Source organism: Brachycentrus maculatus, unplaced genomic scaffold, assembly GCF_059751285.1.
Source record: "Brachycentrus maculatus isolate JH-2025_06_01 unplaced genomic scaffold, ASM5975128v1 h1tg000176l, whole genome shotgun sequence".
Classification (NCBI taxonomy): domain Eukaryota; kingdom Metazoa; phylum Arthropoda; class Insecta; order Trichoptera; family Brachycentridae; genus Brachycentrus; species Brachycentrus maculatus.
The window spans coordinates 2,485,032-2,511,706 of record NW_028280928.1 but is presented as its reverse complement, the minus strand read 5'-3'; the positions used below and the strand labels follow the sequence as shown (position 1 = coordinate 2,511,706).

At 30.5% G+C, this 26,675-nt stretch overlaps 2 protein-coding genes and 1 long non-coding RNA gene across 5 annotated transcripts; 2 read left to right on the top strand and 1 right to left on the bottom strand.

Moving 5' to 3' along the window:
- Positions 1–835: 835 nt before the first annotated feature.
- LOC148308129 (uncharacterized) lies at positions 836–6,808 on the bottom strand. Its single transcript, XM_088262342.1, has 2 exons — positions 6,546–6,808; positions 836–4,030 (listed from the first exon to the last, which is right to left on the bottom strand). Exon 2 carries the CDS (start codon positions 2,719–2,721, stop codon positions 2,119–2,121), a length of 603 nt encoding a protein of 200 aa, XP_088118468.1. The 5' UTR covers positions 2,722–4,030; positions 6,546–6,808; the 3' UTR covers positions 836–2,118.
- A 13,343-nt stretch (positions 6,809–20,151) lies between these two features.
- LOC148308127 (uncharacterized) lies at positions 20,152–25,844 on the top strand. Its single transcript, XM_088262262.1, has 2 exons — positions 20,152–20,372; positions 24,847–25,844. The coding sequence occupies exon 2, from the start codon at positions 25,253–25,255 to the stop codon at positions 25,637–25,639; it is 387 nt and encodes a 128-aa protein (XP_088118388.1). The 5' UTR covers positions 20,152–20,372; positions 24,847–25,252; the 3' UTR covers positions 25,640–25,844.
- Positions 20,368–23,692, top strand: LOC148308128 (uncharacterized). 3 transcript variants are annotated; one of them, XR_015837726.1, is made up of 3 exons: positions 20,368–20,558; positions 22,085–22,181; positions 23,134–23,692. It is a non-coding gene; the product is annotated as an uncharacterized LOC148308128 (long non-coding RNA). The 3 variants fall into 3 exon arrangements; XR_015837724.1 differs by lacking the exon at positions 22,085–22,181; XR_015837725.1 differs by having other exon boundaries at positions 20,368–22,181.
- Positions 25,845–26,675: the final 831 nt, after the last annotated feature.

Below are 26,675 nucleotides of genomic sequence, written 5' to 3'. Positions count from 1 at the left end.
TAAGGTAAATCCTGAATGTTTTTTCTCCATATGAAAAATATTTAGTATGTTTAAAAAAATAATGAAACGACACTTTTTCTTCAAAATGCAAAAACAACACTTTCAGCCCTATAGCGGGTAAATATGAAGTTAAAAATATACCGCTTTTGCTGGGATATAGTACATTTTCAGGGCATTCCAAAACATGCACAACTGGCGTAGGCGATATTTCATATTTGTATTTTACCCCAAGTATGCTAATTCAAAGTTAATTTACTGTAATAATGACATAACTTTAGATTTTAACTATACCTAGTGAGGATATACAGTGCCTAATATTTTATTATCATTTTAAATAAATTTTACTCAATCAGATATCCTTTTTCACTGTTTCAAATAAAAATTATCGTTTTATTTACTAAAATTAATGCCGATTTTCCGCACAGTCGGGTTGTGGTCCCGTGGTTACTGTTGCACTCAGTTTCTAGGTTCTATCCCACCCGGTGCAACTTGATTTCTATTACTGAACAAAAGGAGCTTAAACATGCCTAAAAATAATACTGAAACAAAAGATTTGTGTTTATCATAACACAAATATTTGTTTTAAATTTTTAATCATTACATAAATATAAGTAATTATATGTACTATCAATGGCAAAATGGCATATCGTTGCTTTTTAATCTCCCTGCCAGAAAGCATAACGTTATACTTACCCATTACTTAGTATAATAAGTTATAATTTAAAATACCTCTTGTGGAAAAATGAAACTGTTGAATTATGTCATTATAGCAGCAAATATGAGATATATTCTTCTTATCAATGAGGAAGGGTGGTAAGATAAATAAAACAAATAATTAAGAATGATTTGATATTTATGTATAAGTATATGTAAAAGTTGTAAAATTTCCATAAAGTTTAATCTACATTCACGTGACGACAAACCGTTTCTCTAAACTAATTAGAATTCCACATCTAAGGCCGACTAATATTAATACTTTCCATTGATTATGATTACATACACATCACTAATTTATTACTTTCAACACGAAGATTGAATCCTGGAACGCTATTCAAACTTTATAAGAGAGAGCATTCAGACAAATACACATACATAGCTGCGTTACAATTATGATTACATTCTAATATTACACATACACTGAGATTCCTTACTTAAGTAATTGAAGAATGCTGACTCTTATATATCGAACCAAATCATCTTTTCAGGCTCCACACAAATACTACAAACTCTGCCAGAGTTTCACATTGAAATTCTCACAAAACCTTACAGGTCAATACTAAACATTTCTCAAATCGCTAAGGAAAAAATTGGTGTTTGGCGTCAACGGGCAGCATTCCAGAAATCGTAATACATACTTCAAATCCATACTCGCTACGACAATTTTCAATTATTGATATCCACCAATTACAATTGTAAATAATCATTATTAAAGGCATAACATAATAAGCAAAGCCAGCAAGCTCATCTGACGATATTTGTAAAGAAATACACCGTAGAAACTAATATTAAAAACAATTCACAATCAGTGATGAGGCTTGTTCGGGATAATTAATACTGAATGTAATATCGCTTTCTGCGATCCTTAACTTAATGTATATATTGATTGCGCCAAGTTTTATTGGTAAACATGTAGAAATATAGAGGTATATAAAAGCACTAAACTAAGGCACCTTTCCGGGCCACTATCAAATATTCCTTTCCACTACTCGCTTACACCGACATGGTTCACATTACAAATTCAATAGATCAAATATCATTCCGTAGGAACAAGTTATACTGCCAATGAATATTAAATGAGTATTCAATGTAGAGAGATCATTCTAACATCAACAGTCTAGTTATTTTCAGAAAAATATGCATCAAAAGTTACATAGTCTATCTGAAGAGATCAAAAAATATTAACAGTGTTGCATTTGTAATTATTCATCTCCATAATGTTCAATGGCTAAAATATATATGTATATAAAAATTCTTCCAACATACTAAAAACTATAAAATTATTAAATTAAGTACTTCAAAATCTGCATCAAATTAATTAAAAAGGTTTTTTTAAAAAAAGGGGCAAAAAGGCAATAAAAATAATTGTTTAAAACATGTAAAGGTATCAAATAAACTTATTTAAAAGAATCCCTCAAAAGTAGGGATGTGCCAGGAGACATCCTTTTCTTCGGATCCCGCGGGCGGAAGGTTGACTGTAGAGGTCACCGGAACTACGACGTTATTGGAGTTAGAGTTGACGGTGTCAGCTTGTATACTGGGCTCACACGTCACAGGGGTAGGCACCACTACAGGCTGGCTGGTCATCAGGTTTGTGAGCTGCATGTTGAGGTGGGCCAAGTTCAACAGCCCTCTATTCCGTTGAGCCTTGAACTTGGACATTTCTTTCACTTTCATTCTTATCTCGGGGTACTTCTTGTCCACGTATGGCTTCTTGTCCGGCATCCACTGCCCGGTGATTTTGTATTTCCCGGTCATGTCCACTTCGCAGCGTCGGCTCGCGTGCTTGGACTCGATGAACGTGTCGGGATGATTGTGACGACCCTTGACGTACGCTATCAACCCAGAACGGAGGCAAATGGAAACTTGGCACCTGTCGCGGTCGGGAGTCTTAGTGTAGAACTTGGAGCACCTCCATGTGATGCGTCTCTCGTGGCTATTAATATCCTCGTAAAATATGTTATTTGTGGCGACCAATTGAACGGTGCCTTTGGAAGACTTCATGTAGAACCAATCTAGAAAAATACCGCATCAATTAATCGAATATCACAGATACGTAAAACTTTCCACTACGCTACTTCCAACTTTCTACAAAAGCACTATGCTGGTAAAGGACAATGAAAGTTAAGTATTACTGCAGATAAGATGGTTATGTTTCTTTTTCTTTCTATAATAGCAGAAAATATAATTTTCAAATGATAGGAACATAACCTTAAATTATCATTGTAACACAATTTATCCAATGATAACTCGGCAATCTTATCTGCAGAAAAAATTAACCAATGAGACACAATAAAAATGCTTTGATTTATTATGTGAAATGAGTAAATAAAAGTAAATTAATAAGTTGAAAAACTTGAAAAATTCCACAATTGGCACTCCTTATCTTCGCATTGACCAAAATCTCCGGTAATATAACCTATAAACATGAAAGAAAATTACAATACATATTTATATTTTAAGTAAATGCACAATATAAATGTATTTTAAGGAACATCCAAAAATACACATGTCATAAATATCAAGTTATACCTTCTGAACTAGTCAAACAGAAACAAAAAACTTGAACACTTAAGACAAGTTTACATTTCTAACTCATGATAAGTATGTATATATATGAAAAACTAATGTACACATAGGAATGTAATTGGCATATTACATACTTAACATGTTTGACTACTAATCAACACATGATAAATTATATAAATAATAAAATTCTTTGATAAATATAAACATCTTACAATAACAGTAACAAATTCTATACATTGCTAGAAGTCTCTTAAATATAAACAATGCGTTATTTATTCATTTACACTTGAAATATGTTAAAATGTTTAAATTTGTACATAAAAATCAGGAAAGGAACGGGTGTTGCAAGGATGAAATTTTATTCAGACAAATATTACATTAACGAAATATTTTTATAACATTTTCATTATAAGGATTCAGTTATCGGTTTAAAATACTTTATTATTTATCAGTGAGTATATAATAAATATAACACAGGATTTATAATACATTATATAAACATCAAATAATAAAGCGTACAGAAATTACAATTTTATACAAATGTTGATCACAATCTTTGATGGAATAATTTATTTAAATCATACATAGACAATAATTCACTTATACTACGACTCTGACTATAGAAATCAGGAGACAGTTGAAATTTTATACTCAGAACAAAATCGAACTAGTGAATATTTTTAAATCAATCGACGCAGACTCCATTTTGATGTATTATCGACAAAATTTTCCCGTTCTTCTCAGAATAATTTTCATCATCTTGAAAGCCGTCCAACGAAGCAACCTGTAATTTAAATTTAAATATATTGTGATTTAAATAAAATGTTTTATATATTTATAAATTTAATAATAATAATAGTAATAATAAAAATGATATATTTTTTCCCGAAGAAAAAGGAAAGACCATATTACAGATTTGCTCATTCTAAAACTACAATTCATCAATACAATGCAACAGTTGTGCATCTGCATTTTCAAAATTATCAAACAATATGATAAAACGTGTTATTTTTTCAACTAGCCGTTTTATAGATATTCAAAGATAATTTGGTTCCAGTATATAAATTGATTTTTATACGAACATTAAAAAATTAAATTTACGCATTGAATTTGGCATTCGTTTGATGAATGAAAATAAAATAAAAAATGCATATTAAAATTTCAATTCTGTTGACAGTTTAACGGTGACTCAAAACTAAAATCTGTGGGCCACATGTATCGGCATATGATATGATTGAATGATTGCCAAAAAAATACAGAAAAAATTGTTTATATACTATCAGTACCGTAAATATGAAGTATAAATATAAAGAGATTATTCTTCTTCTCTGTCTTATTCCTCATTACTGAAGGTTGTGACCCTTGTGGAAGCAAAAAATTAAAGGTGGAGACTGACCGGAGCATTTTGTCATAACATAATGTCGTAACATCGCTCGCGGCGAGCATCAGCGAGCATCCGAAACTATGGATGGGGTGCTCCACTCGCTGTACTGACTATACGAATGCTCGCATCGTAACGTGTTACGTTACGACGAAATGCTCTGGTCAGTCTCCACCTTAAGAGATAAAATCAAGAAAACGAGTTCAGAAAACCGTTCGGCTTTCCGCTCTACACATTGGTAAATTGGTATATCTTTGAAAAGATCTTGCGTCAAACAAATTTAAACAGTTTGTTAAATGACAGGCAGTAATTCATGACTTAGCGTGTTTAGCTACCGTACTGGAGGTCCCGGGTTCAATTCCCGGGGGAAGTGAAAATAAATATTAGTGATTTTACACTATAATATTTATTTAATAACACTCTGGACTGGTCCCTGAAGTGCAAAGGTGATCACCTTGCCTTCATGAAAGTAACGAACAAGATAACACTGCGTCTATACAATGCAGTGCCCTATGCACCATTGAAGAATTCATGACTAACGTAAACGCAGTAATTAATTTAGTGACTATGCTGCATAATACTGCCTTATTAAAAATAAATTCACACACTTTTGCAGGGCTTTTTTTCCATTTCGGAATGGTGTTCCGGCACCTTTTTTCACAAATATATTTTTTTTTTAAACAAATTTTTAAAATCAACTAGATGAAACAGTGTTTGTGCTTACATAATTACAATCTATATTCATATAATTCGTCAAAATGATAAAGTATGGTATTGTAATTAATGTTTTAATGATATTTGAATAAACTTTTTTTTAATAAAAAGCTTGACATGAAGTAAGTTCCGGGACCTTTTCTGTTTTAAAAAAAGCCCTAAACTTTTGTATATAAGAGACATTATTTTTTTTAAAGGTAGAAAGGTGCATTTCTTTAACACTACAAGGTTAGCTCTAGTTTTGTTTCCATAGTGCTGGACATTTTGGAATTATATTAAACTCCAAAGATGTCATTTCAATAAAGTGATATATTTCAAAATATATAATTAAACTAATCAATTAGAAGTTTGAGAATATTTTAACTGCTATTGTAGTTAGGTACGCAAGAAATGGTCATTTTTAAGACATTTATAAAAAGGATTAATGATTATTTTGTTGTGAAAACCACTTTCTTTACTCAGTAAATAATGATTAAAAATATTTTTTCAAAAATTATTTTAAATCACTGTCTTTCTTTATTTGCATAGAATGGTTTATAAAATACTATATTGGTTTAATACAGAGTTATCTTTGCTGTAAACTACATTGAAGAAAGTGTTCAAAACTGGTATCTATATTGAAATAATACTGTAAAATATTTTAATTTAAACTGAACCGACCGGTAATCAAATCTGGGAGCCAAAATTATAAGCACTAAACTATGAGAGCAAGAAATAAAATGGTTTGTGCAATTTAAGCATTGGCACAAAAATTTGTGTTAATAATATAATGTAAAAGCAGATTTAATTTGCCGAAAATATCAATTCTATCGAAATATCGAAATAATGCAATAAAACCAGGCTTTTTTATGAATACTTAAATAAGAATGAGTTGTAAAATGTGGTCAATAGAATAATAATTTGTGCATCAATTCTAAAAAAAACTTACTAAGTAATAAGAAACATTTGAAATAGTACTAATTTATGAATATCTTGTGCAAGTTCTGTCGAATCACATGCTCGTTGCACTGCATTAATTGAACCTTTGGCGTAATTATTTTATCATACACAAAATTCTCGATTTCTCACAAATTTTAACTTATATTTTTACTCGTATTATAGCATTCGGTCCCTAGTACATAAGTTAGATTATTTTTTTAAAGTCTAAAAGGAAACACTGCGCTTAATCTAAAAAAATAATGCATCAAATAAAAAATAACAGTACCTAAAATTAAATTTACATATTTTATGTAAATTTTAAATCGGCGTCATGGAATAAACAACAACTGCACGCTTTATTAAAAACAACACTTTTTTTATTATTTACTTAAATCGGATTTTTCATATATAATATATTTATACATATACAAAAACCTCAGTATAAAAAAATAATGCACAAAAAACAAACGTCAAGCGCATCACCACACCATATTGACGGATTTAATAAGACGGATGCTTACAATGTCGCTGACAGATTTTTTCAGTAATAAAGCCATCTTGTTTTTTGGGCAAATCATAGACATTGTTGTATTATATAGCGTGATATGATTGGTCAAAAATATTTTTACAATGTATCAAATTTTGAATGTATCATTTTTACAAACGTCACTTAAGTTGCCAGCTTTTAAAAATCTGTTTTTTATTTAGTACTTACTCAATTTATTATTTACGAAAAATTGTGAATTAGACTTATATATTGGTAAATGCGCATCAATTGATACATAGGGTACTCAATCGACACAAATACCTGAAAAGTTAATAAGGGAAAAGCTCCAGTCATGCATGAAGTTATCGATTTGTAATACAAGTATAATCATGCATAATAAACATAATTTTTGATAAATGATGACATGTGTCTGAATAAAGGGGTTTTTAAAATTATGTTACTAATTTTGTTTGCACATTTAGTTTTTTTACAATTATTAAGCTAAGCAAAAGGCTTACCATTGTTTCATATAATTAAAGATCATAAAAACACTGTGCCAATAAAATAAAGTGCAATACCACACCATTGGGTGTAAATAAAGGTCAGATGATAGATACTTACAAATAAAATGGGTTGGTACATTTTTTTAATAAATTGTGATCATGTAAATATAATTAGGCCAATGACTAATCATATAGTATATGGCAAATAAATTTTACCCATAAACTAATAACAGTGAATTTAAAATTAAAGTGAATTGAAATAAAAAATAAAATGTGAATAAGTATAATGATGTCATTGCTTTTAAATTTATTACCTTTTATCATTAATACAAATGTCCATTGCACTTTCAATCAACCTAATTATTGGTTGATTAGAAGTGCAATGCACGAGTATCCCATTTTCTGTACTTTCTCATAAGGGCTTCAGAAACCTTATTTGTTTTTTGTTTTTATTTGAAGATAAATCATAATCTCTAATACAATATGAAGTATTGAACTACTGTTACTCCGTTTTATGTAGGCCTCGCTGTAGATTAAGAAAGCAATGTAAAATACCAAATTATGTTGTTAAAAGGTGACTGTATTTTGTCTACGAAAGAATCCTGTATTATACGACAACCCTGTGTAATATTTTGCATTTTTCATCAATGTTACAACCCGCTATTCTAGAACAATGAGTTCAGTATAATGCTGTAGAATTAAGATTCCCCAAAAAAGCATGCGGAATTGGCGTTTTCAGATATTGTGTTCAATTTGTAACTTGGATACTTACATGCAGTATCACAGGGCATTTATATCATTCTTCAAACCCTTATCTGCACCCCAATGGTGCATAGGGTTCTGCATAATATAAAGGCTATTTTATCATGATCGTTAACACAAGGAAAGGTGATCAGCCCTCACTTCAGGTATAAGTCCAGGGTAATATTGAATAAATATTAGGGGATTCGATTCCCCTCCTGGGAATCGAACCTGGGACTTCCAGAACAGTAGCCGAGCATGCTGACCATTATTACACTACGGAGGCAGACAAATATTCTTAAGTTTGCACATTATAGAGTAGGACACTGCATTGTATTGATGAAGTGTTTTCTTGATCCTTAATTACATGAAGACAAGATGAACAGACTTCAGGCACCAGTATAGGGTGATATCAATAAATATTGTATTGAAAAATCACTCATAATTATTTAATTGTTGAAATTGTTCCCGGGATTATTTTAATCTCTTGATACTCATGGTTCTTTGTCAAATATTAAGAAATTTGAACATTTTATGACAATATTATTTCCTTAAAAATAAAAAATAAAATCACCAGGAATTCAAAATCGTGGATTCAGTTATATAATTATATAAAAAGATTATCAAATTCTACAAAGTAAATACCAATTCAATAAAAAAAAAGGCTTTAATTTTGCCTCTAAAAGTGTTATTTACGAAAATACTTTCTAATGAACTGAGTATAAAATTCATATAACTGGAGTTATCTTTATTGTGTTACAAACACATGTTGTATCACTTAGCTTTGTAACATCAACAAGACCGACGTAAAATTGAACAGAAAGCCAAAATAACAAATATATTTCAAAATAAAAATGAAAAGAGTATCTAATTTTAAACATGGATTACATAAAATCTTTGATTCACATTTTAAATACTTATACAATTTCTATTTCGTTATTGGTCTCGGGTTTATTAAAGTGCAGAGAGAAGAAATATACAAAACATCTCCGCTGTATAAATTATATCCGTTAACTCTTTGTACAGTATCACTTATAGTAGATATTATATTGTTATATCAACTTAATAGCTTAAATTTCATAAACATGTTTGAAATAAATATAATCAAATATTTTGTGATTCTAAGATGTCTAACAGTTTCAGGTAGTGTGATCAGTTCATGGATTTTTAGAATCATTAGCAAAATAAACATATCTTATGTTATGACAAAAAACTTTTACACTATCGACAAGAGTTTGAATGCCCGAATAATAAATACAAATGGAAGAATAATAATATGGATACTCCACATAATAACTATTATCCTATTTTTAATACACGTAACTGCTGATATTACCGTTTGGTTTCATTCTGTAGTGTTATTAACAATATTCACATTATATTTTTTAAATGACGTTATTATTCTAAGATTCTTTGCAAAAATGCATATGATAGTTTTTCGCTTTCAAATACTAATAGAAAGAATAGAACTGACTTACAAAAATGATACAGAAAATCAGGAGAAAGAAATCAAATCTTATATCACTACATACTCTAAACTCATAGAAAATATTGAGATGGCTGTCTTAGAGTTTGGTGTACCGGTAATTTTTGACAATAAATATGCACTTTGATAATAATTATATTTTTTGTGGCATTTTCTTCATAGATTTTTTTAAATGAACATAATACACTTATAGAGATATCTGTATATATTTTTAAAGCAATGATGCAAACGTAGAATTATCTACCGAGATTTAAAAATAATAAAGCGAAAATCATTGCTGCTGAAATGAAGTTTATATAATAATCTATTTTCCATGTTAGCAAATGCACTTTAACCATTACTTTCTTGTTTTAAAAAAAATGTATTTTTTTCCAGTATTCCTCAATGAATTCTTAAAAATTAGAAGTATTACCAGTTACACAAGCTAATATAGAACCCCAGTACCCAAGCCAATACTCCTTTCCGTACCTACTATTCTTCCTAGCCTCAAACTCTTTTACTTGCATAATCTGTGTCCCATCAGATACATTCCACCTCTTTATTCTATGCTTTAGAGCGCAGGGCTGATCACTGATCACCTTGCCTTTGTGTAATTAGAGATGAACACCGCGTAGATCTGGGTGCAAATAGGGATTAAAAAGAAGGAAAAAAATTATTTTGCAGTAACTTTTTTAGTAAAAGAATCTAAATTTGCATCTTGTTCCTTCATATTTATGTAGATGGGTCAATCAAAAACGACACAGTATTTGATACCCAATATTTAATTGAAACAAAGTAGATAAATTCTAAAAATGTACATATGTATAAAAATATACATAATTGTGGGATATTAAGTGAATGCCTTTTTTTAACAAATTAAAAGTTACTTGTTAACAGCAACATTCCTCTCAACAGCAACATCTTAATTTAATATTTCTACAGCCATAATTTTACAAAGACACAGTTCAGTAAAACATGTCTGAAGAAAACTCAGGCGCAAATGTAGACAAAACACAGTCATACACCGTATACAAATGGCATTAAAAGTTCTTGGATGAACAAGAAGCAATAAAAAATGAGACCCACAAAGCTGACATGCTCAGACAAACAAAATTTCGCCTCAAAAATGCATTTATAGATAAGAAGAATATGTGTTTTGAGCTATTTTGTAAATTATTAAAGTAAATGATAAAAAAAATTGGAATCATACTTGATTCACCCTTACATATCGCTTACTCCTTTCAACATCATATATCAAAAAATTTGATTTTTCAGGAGATCATTTTTAAAGTTTAAAAATATAATAAAATGTATTAAAAATAAATATCAAGCCACTTATTGAACTTTTTACTGTGCAACAGATCTTTTTAGGTTAAACCTGAAGGTTTTTTCTCCATTTGAAAAATATTTAGTATATTTAAAAAAATATTTAAACTTTTCTTCAAAATGCAAAAACAACACTTTCTGCCCTGTAGCGGGTAAATATTAAGTTAAAAATAAGCCGCTTTTGCTGGGATATAGTACATTTTCTAGGCATTCCGAAAACATGCTCAACTGAAAATTGTCGATTTTTGATATATGACGTTGTTGAAAGGAGTGAGCGAAATATATCCTAATTATTAGTTTTTAGGTATTGACTAGTGTTATATGTATTGTATTGTATGTTTATTTCTCTACTAATCAAAATGTTTCATAATCTTTCTAGTTTGCTTTCTCGACATTATGCTGTTTTAGTGTAGTGTTACAAAATGTTGCCGTAGTCATAATATTCACAATGGTAATTTCTTACTACATTCTGAATAACTTTAGAAGCTCCCACCATATTCCTAGGTCCAGAATAGAAACTCTTGTTCCTTATGTGGACCCATTAATTGAAAAACTTTAGTGAAAATAATTTCAAAATAGGATATTTATTAAAAAATATGTTTTGTTTGACCTTTTAGGATACTAAACAACTGCTGACAATAAGTCTATGGTGTTTGCATTACGTGTATTATCTTATTTTACCATTCTATATTTGTGAAACAGCTCAACAGAAGATGTCGAAGATAAAGATGATAATTTTAAACAAAACATTACAAAATTTCAACTCAGGTAAGACAAAGTTTCTCTGGTTCATTTGAAACTACCAAACAACCAAATCCATACCTATAAAACTAAAACCTTCATTTTATTTTTATTCATGCTCCCCTCTTCTTCTGACCCTTGTCCCTATCTAAGTGGTACATACAGCACCAAAGCGGAATTATATGGTGCTAACTCAATCGCTGCACTCAAATGCCTTCTAAATTCTTGGGAAAAAAGAGCGAGATATATTTGACAGAACAGAAATGATGTTATTCAAGAAATTCAGTTTATGTTTAGAAAGATCCCCAGTTCAGCTGCTCTAGAAGGTCTCAGACAAGGATAACATAGGAATTATGATCTCTAATTCAGGTAGTAAAGGAACATACCTTGGCATAGCTTTCACAACTTTTCTTGTAGGAGTATGCACCACTCAGTAATTTTGTCATTACTGCTAGTCATTGCACTAGTAATGTAAAAAATAACTCCTAATGGAGGTAATCCAGATTTGTGAACAAGTATCTGAACCCACTCAAAATGTTGAAGTCATACTGTTGTTTTCCTTTTCCAACCTACTATTTCTCCTCTATTTGCTTCGCCATATAGCTGTTATATTCTTCACCCAGAATCCTTTTACATACATCATCTGTATCCCATTGAATGGATTCCATTAATAAATACCAAGAATCTGAATCCCAAGCTAATCACGCCTTCACATAATTAATGATAAGGTTGACACTATGTTGATCCAATGTGGTACCTTACACACCTACTCAATGCTGATAGAAGTCAATGAAAATATAATAATAGTCATCCAACATAATACTTACTTTGCAATACTTACATTATATCCTGTTCCACTTCCTTCTGCAGAGCCAGGATTATTTCTTTTGACTGCTGTGTCCCATCAGCTCTCTACTTTTTCAATCCAATTTTCTCCGTAACCAAACATCTTATCATCCATGATCTCAATTATACATTATTATTTTTTTAATTGTATCAACAATATGAAGATAATGCAATTACTAAGATTTAAACAGCCGTATTGATAGTGCTTTTTGGGATATTATGCAGTTTTGTTAGCACTTAATGATGACATTTCAGCTATATTTCTGGGTACTATGGTACTGAAATTTTAACATGTAACACATTACTGTTTACATCACTTTAGCACTATGAACATAGCTATTTATTAAAGATAGTTATTAATAGTGATCTACTTGCCAGCAACAAGTTCTACGAACCATGTGAAGTAACCCAAAAAAATGGTAGCAGCAATATAAGTATGTATTCATTTTTATGTTTTTATTATTGTTTCAGATTTAAGATGTGGAATACAACACACCCGATTTAAAAAGTTTGTCATTAACCAACAAATAATATTCTCCGCATCAAATTTATTCCCGATAAATTACAGAATTTTGTTTACCTTTTTTCAGTCAATTATTTCTTACATGATTATACTTATCCAGCTCCGCTGATATAGAAATAAGGATAAATTTATTCTACAATAATTTTTATTTTAAATAGCATAAAACATTGATTTATAGTATTATATTTACTGATAAACAAAAAATATAATTGAAACTAATTTTACCATTTTTATTATTTATATATAGGGAAGTTAAAATGTGAAAAATACATCACAAACACCCAGACCAATTGAAAATAAATCTTTCTTGAATTTATTTTGCCCTATGCACCATTGGGTATGGATAAGGGTTAGAAACAAGAAAGTTAACTATTGAATAAATTTAAATAATAACAAAAACTATCACGGGGCTAATGAAATATATCTAGCATTATGGAAAATATATTGTTGATGAAAATAATTGATTTGTAACTATCGATTCGATTCTTTTATAAATAAGTACAAAAATATTTCCCTGAATTATAATTAACTTCATGAAAAAAAGTATTCTTAACAAGAGAGAGTTTTTTTTTCATAATTTTCTGTATTTTACTCACAAATTTTAACTCTGTGAGCTGAAATAACAAAATGTTTATTACATAAATTGATTATTTTTCTGAAAAATATACATTTTTTTATCCTAATCTAACTTAAGTTCTAAAGATAAAGTTTTGTATGCCAAACCTGATTTGTGCACGAAAATCAAATACATAATTGCCCGGGTTCTTGCCAATTTGGCTAAAAAATACCCCGACATATCGCTCACTCCTTTCAACGTCATATATCAAAAATTGTCAATTTTCAGTTGTGCATGTTTTCGGAATGCCCAGAAAGTTTACTATATCCCAGCAAAAGCGGCATATTTTTAACTTAATTTTTACCCGCAACAGGGCAGAAAGTGTTGTTTTTGCATTTTGAAGAAAAGGTTGTTTATTTTTTTAAATATACTAAATATTTTTCAAATGGAGAAAAATCATTTAGGTTTTACCTTAAAAGATCTGTTGCACAGTAAAAGTTGAAAATTAGTGGCTTGGTATTTATTTTTAATACATTTTATTATATTTTTAAACTTTAAAAACGCTCTCCAGAAAAATAACATTTTTTGATATTTGACCTTGTTGAAAGGAGTGAGCGATATATGTGTTAAGAGACCTTCCTTATTTGTTTTGATATCTTAATATTTGATTCTAATAAAAAAATATGTTAAATCAAATAAGAATATTATTCATAAAATCAACTCGGTGGATGGTTATGCACATTTTTAACAAAAACTATTTCTTCCTTAATAGTATGAAGCGTGGCATTACACCCCTTGTGATTGTGTGTGGAGCACGCCCATCGAGACTTGTCTGGATTTCTTTTCATTGTGCTAAAGTGATAAAAAGTATAGTTTTCCAACTTTATCAGAGTATTCCCCTTTTTACCAAGAATATAAGTAGCACCTGAAAATATAATCCAATTTGAGATACATACAAATGTAGAAAAGCTGATTTTAAATCAAAACTATTTGAAAACAACTCCCTGTTCCCAAAAAACTATTTCCATTATTTACCATGATTTTTAAGAAAGAACAAAATTCTTTCAATTTACATATTTCGCATTATTTGTGATCAATCATAATTGTCTATGTAGATTAAATAAATCTGTGATTCAGATGGACCATATTCCCTAGTAAGATTCTTTTAACCCTAATCCGCACCCAATGCATAGAGCACCACACCAGGTCGACTTGATTGTTAATTGTATGACGGCAAGGTGATTTGTCTTGCAGTTCAGGTACCAGTCCGGTAAATAAATAATAAATTGAAAATCTCAAATTTTTATTTTCACTCTGGGAATTGATCCGGGACCTTCAATGCGGTAGTCAAGCACGCTAAACACTACATTAAGGAGGTAGAAAAAAGAGATCAGCCATCTTCCAAACATTGATATATTGTATTTTTCAGACCATTAGATGCACTTTTTTACTCTGAAATTTAAACAAAAAATTGGGGTGTGTCTTAAACTCCTTTTATTTTAATGTCGAAGTGCGACTTATGGTCTGGAAGTAATCTATGCTTGATAGATAACTATATCTATGTTTTATTTATTGTTTCGGCATTAACTTTGTGGTAAGACATGTTACAATGATTAAAGAAAACACTTGTTTTTTACCACTTGAGTTTTATTATAGACTACATGTTTCAGAAGTTAAACTTCCATCATTCATATCCAACCTGCATATTATACTAATAATAATTTACATAAAATCCTCGATAACTCAAAATCTAAAATTGATTTATTACAAAAAAGTGGTGTTTATGAAATTTCGTGTGGAGATTGTGATAAAAAATATACTGGCCAAACTGCGAGAAATTTGAAGATTAGAATTAAAGAACATCATAGCGGTCTTGTTAGTAATTATTTTTCGGAATTTGCAAATCACATAATAGATACTAATCACTCATTTCACTCTCATAAATTAAAATTATTACACCTTGTTCCATATAAAGGCCAAATTATGAATTATCTTGAAAATTTAGAAATCCAAAAAAACCTAAATTCTAATAATAATTTATTAAATAATATATTGTTTCAAAATTCTTCACCGTTGCTTTCCATTTTTCTTTTGTTTTCAAACTCCGTCCCTTGACTAACCCCTTCCCCTTACTTTCCCCTCTCCTTATTTATAGAACAATTTTATATTTTATATTTTAGTTATTATACAGACCTGAATGATGGAAGTTTAACTTCTGAAACATGTAGTCTATAATAAAACTCAAGTGGTAAAAAACAAGTGTTTTCTTTAATCATTATATCTATATTCAACAAATACATTTTTTAGTATTTCTCCATTCTATATTCTTGGTTTCCATGTTCATGCATATTGTTGAAATACATCACCTAGATATTTCACACACACAATTTTTTATTTCTTGTAAAAATATTTATTCACAATAAGAATAAGAATTAAAATACATCAACAGCCAACCACAAGATACATAAATTTTTACACATACATAAAATTATGTAAAATAATTTATAAATAACACATGATTATAACCGGCACTTCGAACACAATAAAATTTTTACATTAATCCTAAAATGTGTAAGTACAATTTATTTAATTCAATAATAAATATAATTTTCTTTAGATAAATTCATATGTATATAAACCCCAACTACATACAATATACTATCGCATTCGTCAAAATGCTATTTTATAGAAGGATTTAAACATTATATTGTCTGGAATAATTCAAAATACAGTCACGGTTTTTGAAATGTATTTTCTATACATTGTGAATTTGTGGATTGTGATAGTATATAAGAGTGATCGATATATTAAATATTTCAAACAGATATAACTGCGTTGGTTCTTTTTAAAAATATTTTTGTAGGCGTAAGATTACATAAAATATTTCATAATTTCACAAAACTGAATAACATTAGAAATTAAAATATGTATTGAAATATATTTTTTATACACTGTGAATTTGTGGATTGCAATAGTATATAAGAAGGATTGATATATTAATTATTTCAAACAGATATAACTGTGTTGGTTCTTTTTAAAAATATTTTTGTAGGCGTAGGTTTACATAAAATATTTCATAATTTCGTAAAACTGAATAACATTAAAGATTATAAATTTAAAATATTTCCAAGAAACATTTGCAGTGTACATAGGTTAAAAAATAACAATTTTTCTATTTTATGTTTCACATTTACATAACTGTGAAGATGGTAAAAAAATAAAGGTAAATTTATATCTTACAAATTGCAAAAACACAACTGCTAAAACTTCATATTTTGTTTATTATATATTAAGTACATTAAAAAAAACATGTATTTCACCGAATTTTCAGAACTAAACATCACAATAATTATTTTTAAACGCAAAGCCTTAAAATTAAAACGTTACAGAAAACTGTGCTTAAGTAGTTTTTCATTTAACAGTACAGTACGAAACATCAATATGTTTGTGAGCTAAATGAAATAGTGTTAAATGAAGTCTTCTTAATACTAAATACTACAAATAAAAATCCATGCCATTCATACAGACAAAAAAACTTAAAAATCAAATAATCCCATTTGTATGTTGTGTATTACCCCAACACCAATAAAAATAGCGAATGAAAAAAAGAGCAGTACAATTCATAAAACTAACTGGACGGCGGATGGTTATGCACATTTTTAACAAAAACTATTTCTTCCTTAATGGTATGAAGTGCCGCATTACAGCCCTTGTGATTATGAGTGGAACACGCCCACCGAGACTTGTCCTTATTCCGTTTCATGACACAGTAATGATAGAAAGTATAGTTGTCCAACTTTATCAAAGTATTCCCTTTTTGACCTACAATATAAACAGCACCTAAAAATATAATGAAATATGAGCTAAACATAAACATGATTAATGACAATAGATCAAAGACATCACTTCCCTAATAGCTACAATGGCAAATTGCAAACACTCTCATTTATGAATGAATGACAATATCTTCAATAAATAACCACAATTTATTCAGTTAACTTTATCTTAAGATATATGCCTTTACCAACACTTATCGACAGTATATTGCTGTCATGGAACCATACAGATCTATTTGTTGTGTCAGATCAGCTCTACGATACAATGAAATAGTTTTATAATAAGTTCATTGAAGAAATTACATGACACATTAATAAATTAAATTGTCTGTTGTCTGCCTTACACCATTGCTGCCACTAGAAAAGCCTTGTGTTGGGGATTGACCGGAGCATTTCGTGGTAACGTCATGTCGTAACATCACTCACGGCGAGCATAAGCGAGTATCCGAAACTATGGATGGAGCGCTCGGCTCGCTGTACTGACTATACTAATGTAACGTGTTACGTTATGATGAAACGGCTCCGGTCAGTCCCTACCATTACACCTTCATATGGCAACTAGGCCACAGATAATAAGATGGTTTATTAAGGTCTTTTAAGAGAAATATAAATGCACATTAGTCACCAATAATGTGACTGATGACAAAAATCCTGAGATTGCTTATTATGTAGCTTCCCATATATTTCTAATTTGTATATCTACTCTGAATGTAGTGTAGACTTGGATTTGAGTCAACAATTGAGCAATATTTTTATATAATATATCTACGCTTGACAATAATTCATGACTGATACAAATTTAAAAATAGACATAATATTATAGATAGAAAATGTTCCATTATACTAAACATCATTATCAAGACACCATATTACTGAGAGCTATTTTTGATATGACAAATCATATAATAAATACCGCCATCCAAATATTATCACTAACTTTTGGAGTAACTTTTAAGATGGTCTATTTCGTTGAAAAAACACAGATTATCATATGGATAGCATTGAATGTATAGAGATATAAACGTCATTAAAATGCCTGCACTTTGCTATGGCTACAATCATAACATATTTAACATACAGTTTAAAATTCTATAATAATGAACACAAAAGTAAGTTTCAATAAATAGTTTATTAAAGTAAATTTGCAATATAACAATTAAATAAACAAAAGAAAACCGTTTTAAAAGAAAGAAAGTAAATCAATGTTTACGATGAAACTTGACCCTCAATAAATTTAATTTAGAAATAGATATATTTTTGGAAAATTGTATTCCAAAAGCTCAACAAAGCTCGAACCCGCGATCCCCAAATTTGACAACTGTCCAGAGACAAATACCTATCATACGTCATATAAGCTATGTATACATATGCTGTCATTGCTTCAATTAGGAACCTACGTATGTGTTTTTTGATCACTTAGTGCAAAATTTATATATAAAGGTTGTTTTTTTATAGAAGTGTACATTAAAGACATATTCTTTAATAACATATTAAAGATTCCCGCAATACATTGATAGTGGCACCCGACGTGCTACATGTTACGCCATTTTGTTGAAACCGCAGCTCTGTCACATGAATGCCATTCAACTGAGGTACGAAGAAGTTTGTAATCATGGTTTTGCAGCGCTTTCCATTAACGATAACATTCTGGCCACACACCAAACAGTGACTTTTAGTGGATATAAGAGCGCGGGCGTCTCGACAAAGGCTTTTGGGTTTTCTCCACTCTAAATTCGGCAATTCTGCTTATTGACATAGCCATTTAACCAAAAATGGGCCTATTCGGTGAATACAATTTTGTGTTGAAAAAGAGGATCAAGCTGAATATTGTTTTCGGCCCATTCACCAAACCTACGACGCGCATTATGGCAATTCGGTATATTCACGGTAAAATGGCAAAACGTATTGGCAACAAATCAACCATCAACAGTTGACAGTTGGCGGTGCCATGATCAGCAATGTTGAATACATACATTTCAGAGTCACTTGGACGTTAAGTAATGTAAAAAAAAACGGTCGTAAAAAATGTAATGAGAAGCCCAAAAGAGAAAAATATGCTGAAAATAATGTTGACAATTTGGCATAAACCTTTTTGAGTGGTGATTTTTTTGCATTTCTCTGTTTAAAAAATCAAATTGAAATCATTAAATAAAGGAGTTGAAACGGGAACAAAAGTATTTATGTATATTTGTAGGTACTACGATTTTAAAATGTAGTTAAAATAATTTCAAGTTTCTTTTTTCAAATTCTACTCTAAGACAAACTTTTATCAGTAAAGGAGGGTGGAAATAATTATTCGCAGTTTTTAATTCATTATTTATTACGCAGTTTTCGGATTTGATTCGAAATAATGCAAACCCAGTGATGTAGTTAAAAATAAGCTCAACTGCGTAATTGGCCATGCGTCATATTAATAATTTTGGAGTTACCCACTTTGGAGTCAACACCTTTTCAATCCGATATAGTGCATATGCACCATCAAAGTAAAGTTCAAGGTAAAAAACTTTATTTTGTCCAGAAAAATTAAAACATAACTGGCAGTTAAAGCGGACCTATGCTTGTTCCGTGAGCGTTGTCACATGGTTTTTTTTATGTTTTTAGCAAAACAAAAAAATTATTATAATTTTTGACTTCATTCAAAATTAATTAAAGGTGATAAGCTATGAATGTCCGTTTTTTCCCGATTTAAAGTAGACATTTTTTATTGCGTATTGACTACCCTACATCGGGACGTTTTATTTTAGCACCGGAAGGGAAAGGTTAACTTCGATGTAACAAGGTAGGGTCCTAGATAATTTTTATGTTTAGTCTATTGTAAAATTACTCTGACAGCGCTGTCATATAATCTATGGCGCCATTTGCTGTCAATTGTGGAGAACGCTAAGTTCAATCGAGTGTGTTTTTTAAAAATGTAATCAAAATTGATAACTGTTTCGCCGTAATTTTTCCTATTTATCTCTTACGTATACTACCTGTGATTTGAGTGATACACATGCTAGTTTTACTGATATTTATAGCCGCTAGCGTGTGTTTTTAGTTCGTGAATACTTTTGTTGATTCCTGTGATTGTGTGTTTTTTCAGCAATTTCGTGAGTTATTTAGTGATGTTGATTCCCCCTTTCTTTTATAATGATTCCTTTAACTTACCGTTTGAAATATTTTATGTAATGTTACGAAATTATATATATTGCGAAGACGCTAAGCTAGCATAATTTGAATTGTTATTAAATATATGCAAGATAAACATGAAGACTCGTGTTATATTACATCTAAAGGTTAGTCAAAAACATGCGTTAGACGGGCGCCGTGGCGTAGTTGGGTAGACGCTCGACTGCGAAACTGGCGTCGCCGGCTCGACACCCGCCAATTGTAAAATTAATGCAAGAAAGATTTATTTTCAATTGGTCTGGGTATTCGTGATGTATTTTTCACATTTACCTTCCCTATCCTTACATCCTACCTGCAGACAAGCATCAAAAATAGACAATTTGCGAGTTATTCCTTAAAAAAATTCAAAATAGTCGAGCTTGAATGCAGTTAGGGTTGCAATTTTCAAGAACCAGAATTCCTTAAACAAGTATTGGTAGTTGACTTTTTTTTTTACATATTTAACCTAAAACCATTTACTTTACTAAAATTGGATTTTTTTTAACGACAATGATGGTTTCTTTGCTGTACCCTTCATATTTATTCAAGCAATTTAGCTATAAAATCCCATTTGAGCATGGGTAGAGTGGGTGTATACACAATCACGTAAAGGTGGAGACTGACCGAAGCATTTCGTCGTAACATAATGTCGTAACATAACGTCGTAACATCGCTCGCGGCGAACATCAGCGAGCATCCAAAGCTATGGATGGAGCGCTCGGCTCGCTGTACTGACTGCCTGAATGCTCGCATCGTAACGTGTTACATTACGACGAAATGCTACGGTCAGTCTCCACCTTAATGTGCAAATGTGATCTTATCAATTAACTGATATCTTCTGGATAATTATAATAAATTTGGATAATGTTTATGGCGCCATTTTCGTAAAATACTACCTCAAAGGCTAAATGAAGGTTATAAAGGAAACTAAGGTCATCAGCATCCAAATATCCCCAAGCCAAGTTGTCATTGTATTTCAAGTATACTACAAAATTGTCGAAACAATTCATGAAATTTTGAAATTAGTTTATTCGATTGCTTGACAACTTGTTTCACAAAAGCCATAGTAATATTGTCCTAACATCAAAATTTAAAATATTTAACTTAGGATTGGTTATTGGTGGACATGTTTAAAGACCTTTAACGTTTCCCATCCGGTGCTAAAATAAAACGCGCGTCCCGCTGTTGGGCAGTCACTACACAGTAAAAAATTAGCGATTTTAAATCGGAATACGGACATTCCTAGCTAATCCCCTTAATTAGTTATAAATGAAGTAGAAAATTATAATAATTTAGATTTATTTGCTGAAAACATTAAAAAAACTACCTGGCAATGCTCACGGAACAAGCATTGGTCCACTCTTGTCGGAAGCCCAAAAGCGACTGCCGACTGCCACTAGCTAGAGAACATTGAGCTTTGAGCTCCTCATGCTTGCACAGTGCAAGTATGCAAGAGTGAGATGCGAATAAAGTGTCACAATTCCCGCACACTCTTCAACGCTGTTTATATGCAAATTTATTTCCAATATTCGCAAAATACCTCCGATGTACCCGATAAATTCTGATTATTATTAATATTATTTTTTAAATAAATTCGTAAATATGTTATGGAAGAATACCTAAAATCTCAGCCTTGTATTTATTATATTTATAGAGATATTGATGGTTATTAGAAGCAATGTGTACAAGGTGCACAACACCGGGAAGGGAGGGTTAAAACTACTGCATTTTAGCGTAATTAATAATGACATGTAGGTAAGTTTAATCCTTTTGCTTTAAAAAAAGAGAAATATTTGTGTTTTTATTACTTCCAAAAATACTTCGATTTCATACAATTTCTGTGAGCCTAAGCGACTCATTATTAATAATAGATATCAAATTGTAGTAGAGTGGGTTCGAACCGAGAAACTTTGACTTAAGAGTCCGCGACACTAACTACGGGACCACAACCCGACATAAACACATTTTTCTGAATTCATAAAAAAATCACAATGTATTTAAATTAATTAAGCACTTTTTGCAGTATTGTCATGATATATTTCCGCTTTATGATTTTTAAATTTTAATTAAAAAAATTTAAATAAAAAACTGTTTATATTTGAATATTAATGACAAATAAACTTAAGAGTGATAAAATATTTGTTTTATTTTCCCTTGCATGCTTGGTGAAACACCTATTTCTTAAAGTAATTTTCCTTTCCGTTTTAAACAGGGTCAACCATAGAGTTTTTTGGTAACAATTCTCCGCAGTCAGTTTCTAGTACTTGTATAAAAAAATGCTTTTATAAATAATTTGATATTTATGTTATAATTTGTTTGTTCTAATATCTTTGATTTATAACTAAGAATATTATAGGTTATATTTATTGTAAACAATATTTAATGAGATTTTATTTATTTCTTCGCAGGAGTGTCCGTACCTGGTACGGGCAAATCCGCTAAGGCCCATTTTTTTTGCCCATATGTGGTACAATATAGTCTATCCCAAAACAATGTATGTTTGTGACCATAACTACCAGAAACATCTAGACAAAATTATTGTTCATAAGTACTATAGGCAGTATTTTCTTAGCATTAAAATGGAATACTTACAATATCAATATATTTCTATTATCAGATAATATTTGGTAGTGGCGATTTTACCCTACCATGTATTTTCAAATGCTTTGTCCTATGCTTTATCTGATTCTATATTTTTTGCAGCGAAATTTATAAGATGCGGTAAGAAAAAGTTGTTGATGATCAATCAGTATACGTACCGCATGGGAAAGCCTTGTGCGGGCGGACTGAGGTGGCACTGCTCTTCATATGACTCCCGTCGCTGCATGTCCTCTGTTCTGGTGAAGGGAGAAGTCATGCTGTCTTCGAGAAATCAACACAACCACGATCCGCCACAGTTTTACATCGAAAGCTCAGGGAATTATATTAAAATTGGTCATTGAATTAATAAAATTTAATCAATACTTCTGGGTAATACATAATATTAATAAAATGGCTGGATAAGGTCCTTGTTATCTGCACCTAGTCTTAATAATTAATTTGTTATTTAAAAACAAAGCTGGTCACTGGGTTGTTTGTATTCCAGTAAGATATTTATCTGTTTTATGTTTTTGAAGGCGTTTTCCTGACCCCGGATTATCCTACTCCCTTTACAACACTTTTTTGTATATTTATAATTTGTAATAATGTGTATGCCTTAAATTTATAATATATTACTAGATTAAAACCAATATTTTTAGCTTTTTCCACTTTTTTTATTTGACCAGCGACCGGGTTTCGTCGTTACCGACATCATCAGACTGGTCGGTGATGTCGGTAACGACGTTGGTGACAATGTCGGTAACAACGAAACCCGGTCGCTGGTCAAATAAAAAAAGTGGAAAAAGCTAAAAATGGTTTTAATCTAATAATATATTAAAAATGCAATTCTATCACGAAGTGTCAGTGGATAATATAAATCCCTTAAATTTATGTTTGTAATGAATTTGTCTATTATTTATCAAATAAAAATTGATTTGAAATGAATCATTTGATATAAATGTGTTTTTTTATTATTATTTACTGACACATACACATTTTTGCTTGATTTTAACTAAAAGTTGAATATTGGAAGCAATAAAAAAGTGAATAAAACACGGTAAGGTATACTTGTGAAGGTAACACAATCGCATTATATCGTACAATACCACAGTACTTATTTTTGTGGCATATAATAATGGCAGATATCAATGTTCCTTATCGCATGGAATACAATAAAGATGTTTAAGAACTCTTAGTACTAAAAATGTTAAACTGAAATAAAATTGTGAGTGTTACGCAGTGTTTAAAGTGGTCACTTAAAATCAGCCGATTGCTGGTCGAATTGTAAGTCCTAACTTATATATTTGTTTCTTAAAATATCTTATTTAGTTTTTCAGCTCTTTTTCTACATAACGTTGGCAATGATAACATCAATTTGTTCTCAAGGTTTGATTTCAGCTTGTTTCATATGAACATCGGCAGTTGCGGAACTAGTTGTTATTTTTTTTAAACTATACAGTCTGTTGTTCATATAGTTATTCTGAACATCTATATAATGTTCATATAGATGTTCAGAATGGTTAGTGATACACAAGTGTATAAAGTGATCACTTAAGCCAACCAAATGCCAGGTCGTAAGCCCTGGGATGCTTAAACTTCCATCTTCTTTCATATAAAAATGATAGATGCTTTGTCTCAAGTTGTGACACCTATAATATCGATATATGAAGCGCCCTTGAGGTAGTATTTTACGAAAATGGCGCAATATAAGTTATCTAAATTTATTATTATTATTATTTTTTATCCGTAGGGTGAAAAATCCAGTATCTGATTTTAAATAAGACTAACCTTATGTAATCTACCTTATAATATAATGTGTGTATTGTATTTTTTCAGCAAAGTTTATATTATCTAACAAAAGAACATTGCTGATGATAAATAATTATACTTACCGAATGGGCAAGCCGTCAGCGGGTGGAGTGAGATGGCACTGCTCTGCCTACAATATGCGTCGGTGCTTGTCTTCTGCTCTGGTGAAGAATGGAAATGTGATTTCTGTCAGGAATTCTCACAACCATGGCCCTCCGACATATTATGTAGGTGAAGACGGAAGCTATGTCAAAATTTCCTCTTAATTTATAAACAACAAATTACTGCTTTAAAGAGGAAAGCAATTTGTAAAAATATGGATAAAAATGAGTTATTAATGACGTTTGAAGGAGCAACTATTTATTCGCCGCTCAAAATATAATTTATGTAATTTTTATGTTGCAATAATCAGAACACATATGCACTAGAGACTATGGCTCTGACAAAAAGAAACGCAGAGAAGCTTAAATGCACACAGCGATCCATGGGAAGATCTATGCTTGGTTTAAGCCTGAGAGATAAAGTAAGAAATGAAGAAATCTGGAATATAATCAATACAGAGGATATCATGGATCGCGCGGCAAGACTCAAGTGGCAATGGGCGGGAGATATTGCAAGACAAGACCCCACAAGATGGATCCTAAAATTGTTGAGATGGAGACCATGGGAGAATAAAACAGGCGTCGGAAGACCCCAAAAAAGGTGGTCCGATGACAGAGCCGCTGTGGGGGGTAGAAACTGGCTACAAAGAGCAACCGATCAGAAGAAATGGAAAGACACAGAAGAGGCATATATCCAGCACTGGAGAACAGAAGGCTAGAGAAGATGAAGAATTACAATAATGATAATAATACTATGCGCAGATATTAAAAAATTAAGCACAATTTTTATATTCTGACTGGCACATAATTTCTCCAATGTGGCAAAGTGAAATTATTCTATAATTAAAATGTAACTTTGTTTTGAAATCACTATAAATATTTTATTATAACTTAATTATAATGTCTACCGATTTCGAAGCTGACCGCTTCTTTATCAAGACTGATTAATACTAATATTAATCATTCTTGATATAGAAGCGGTTAGCTTCGAAACCGGTAGACATTATAATTAAGTTATGATAAAATATTTAAAGTGATTTTAAAACAAAGTTACATTTTAATTATAAAATAGAAAATCACAAAGTTAGTGCTCCAAAAATAAATTATGAAATGATTCTCTCTAAATAAGCCGAGATATATCACATAGTGGGTTTGTTTATGTCAATTATTGTAAGTTAGGTGATATATACTAAATTGAAGAGTTTACAGAAAAATACTGGACAATGTAAAGGAAACAAGAATGTGAAGAAAACAAAACATTTTGGAAAAATTATTACATTATTAGGCACCCAGTGTCAATATTCCATTGCAAAAGAAATAAGTCAAACATATTTTTCTGATCATTAAAAATACAATAAAAAAAAATGTTTGTCTTTTTTTTCATCAAAATTTATATGCAGTTACTATATATATATATATATATATTTTTTTTTAAATAAAAAAAGTGAACTTTTGAAGTAATTACAACAATATCAGACAATTATATAAAAGAAAAAATATCTGCATACTCCAAATCACTGAGATCAAGATCGAGAGACTGGCACATAGACAAATACATATACACAGTGCCTTTTTTTCCATGTAACGCTGTGAAATGGCATTCCGGCGACTTTTTTCACTGATTTTTATTTTTAATTTTTTTTTATTTTCAAAATCAATTAATAAAAATAATAAAAGGTTGTCAGCCCCGTAAATGCCCAGACTTCCATATTCTTCTTCATCTTTGATGAGATGTCAAAAAATAATATAATGAAA

Coding starts and splice junctions, on each gene's coding strand:
- LOC148308129 (XM_088262342.1), bottom strand. CDS start 2,721: ATGAAGTCTTCCAAAGGCACCGTTCAATTGGTCGCCACAAATAACATA.
- LOC148308127 (XM_088262262.1), top strand. CDS start 25,253: ATGGCTCTGACAAAAAGAAACGCAGAGAAGCTTAAATGCACACAGCGA.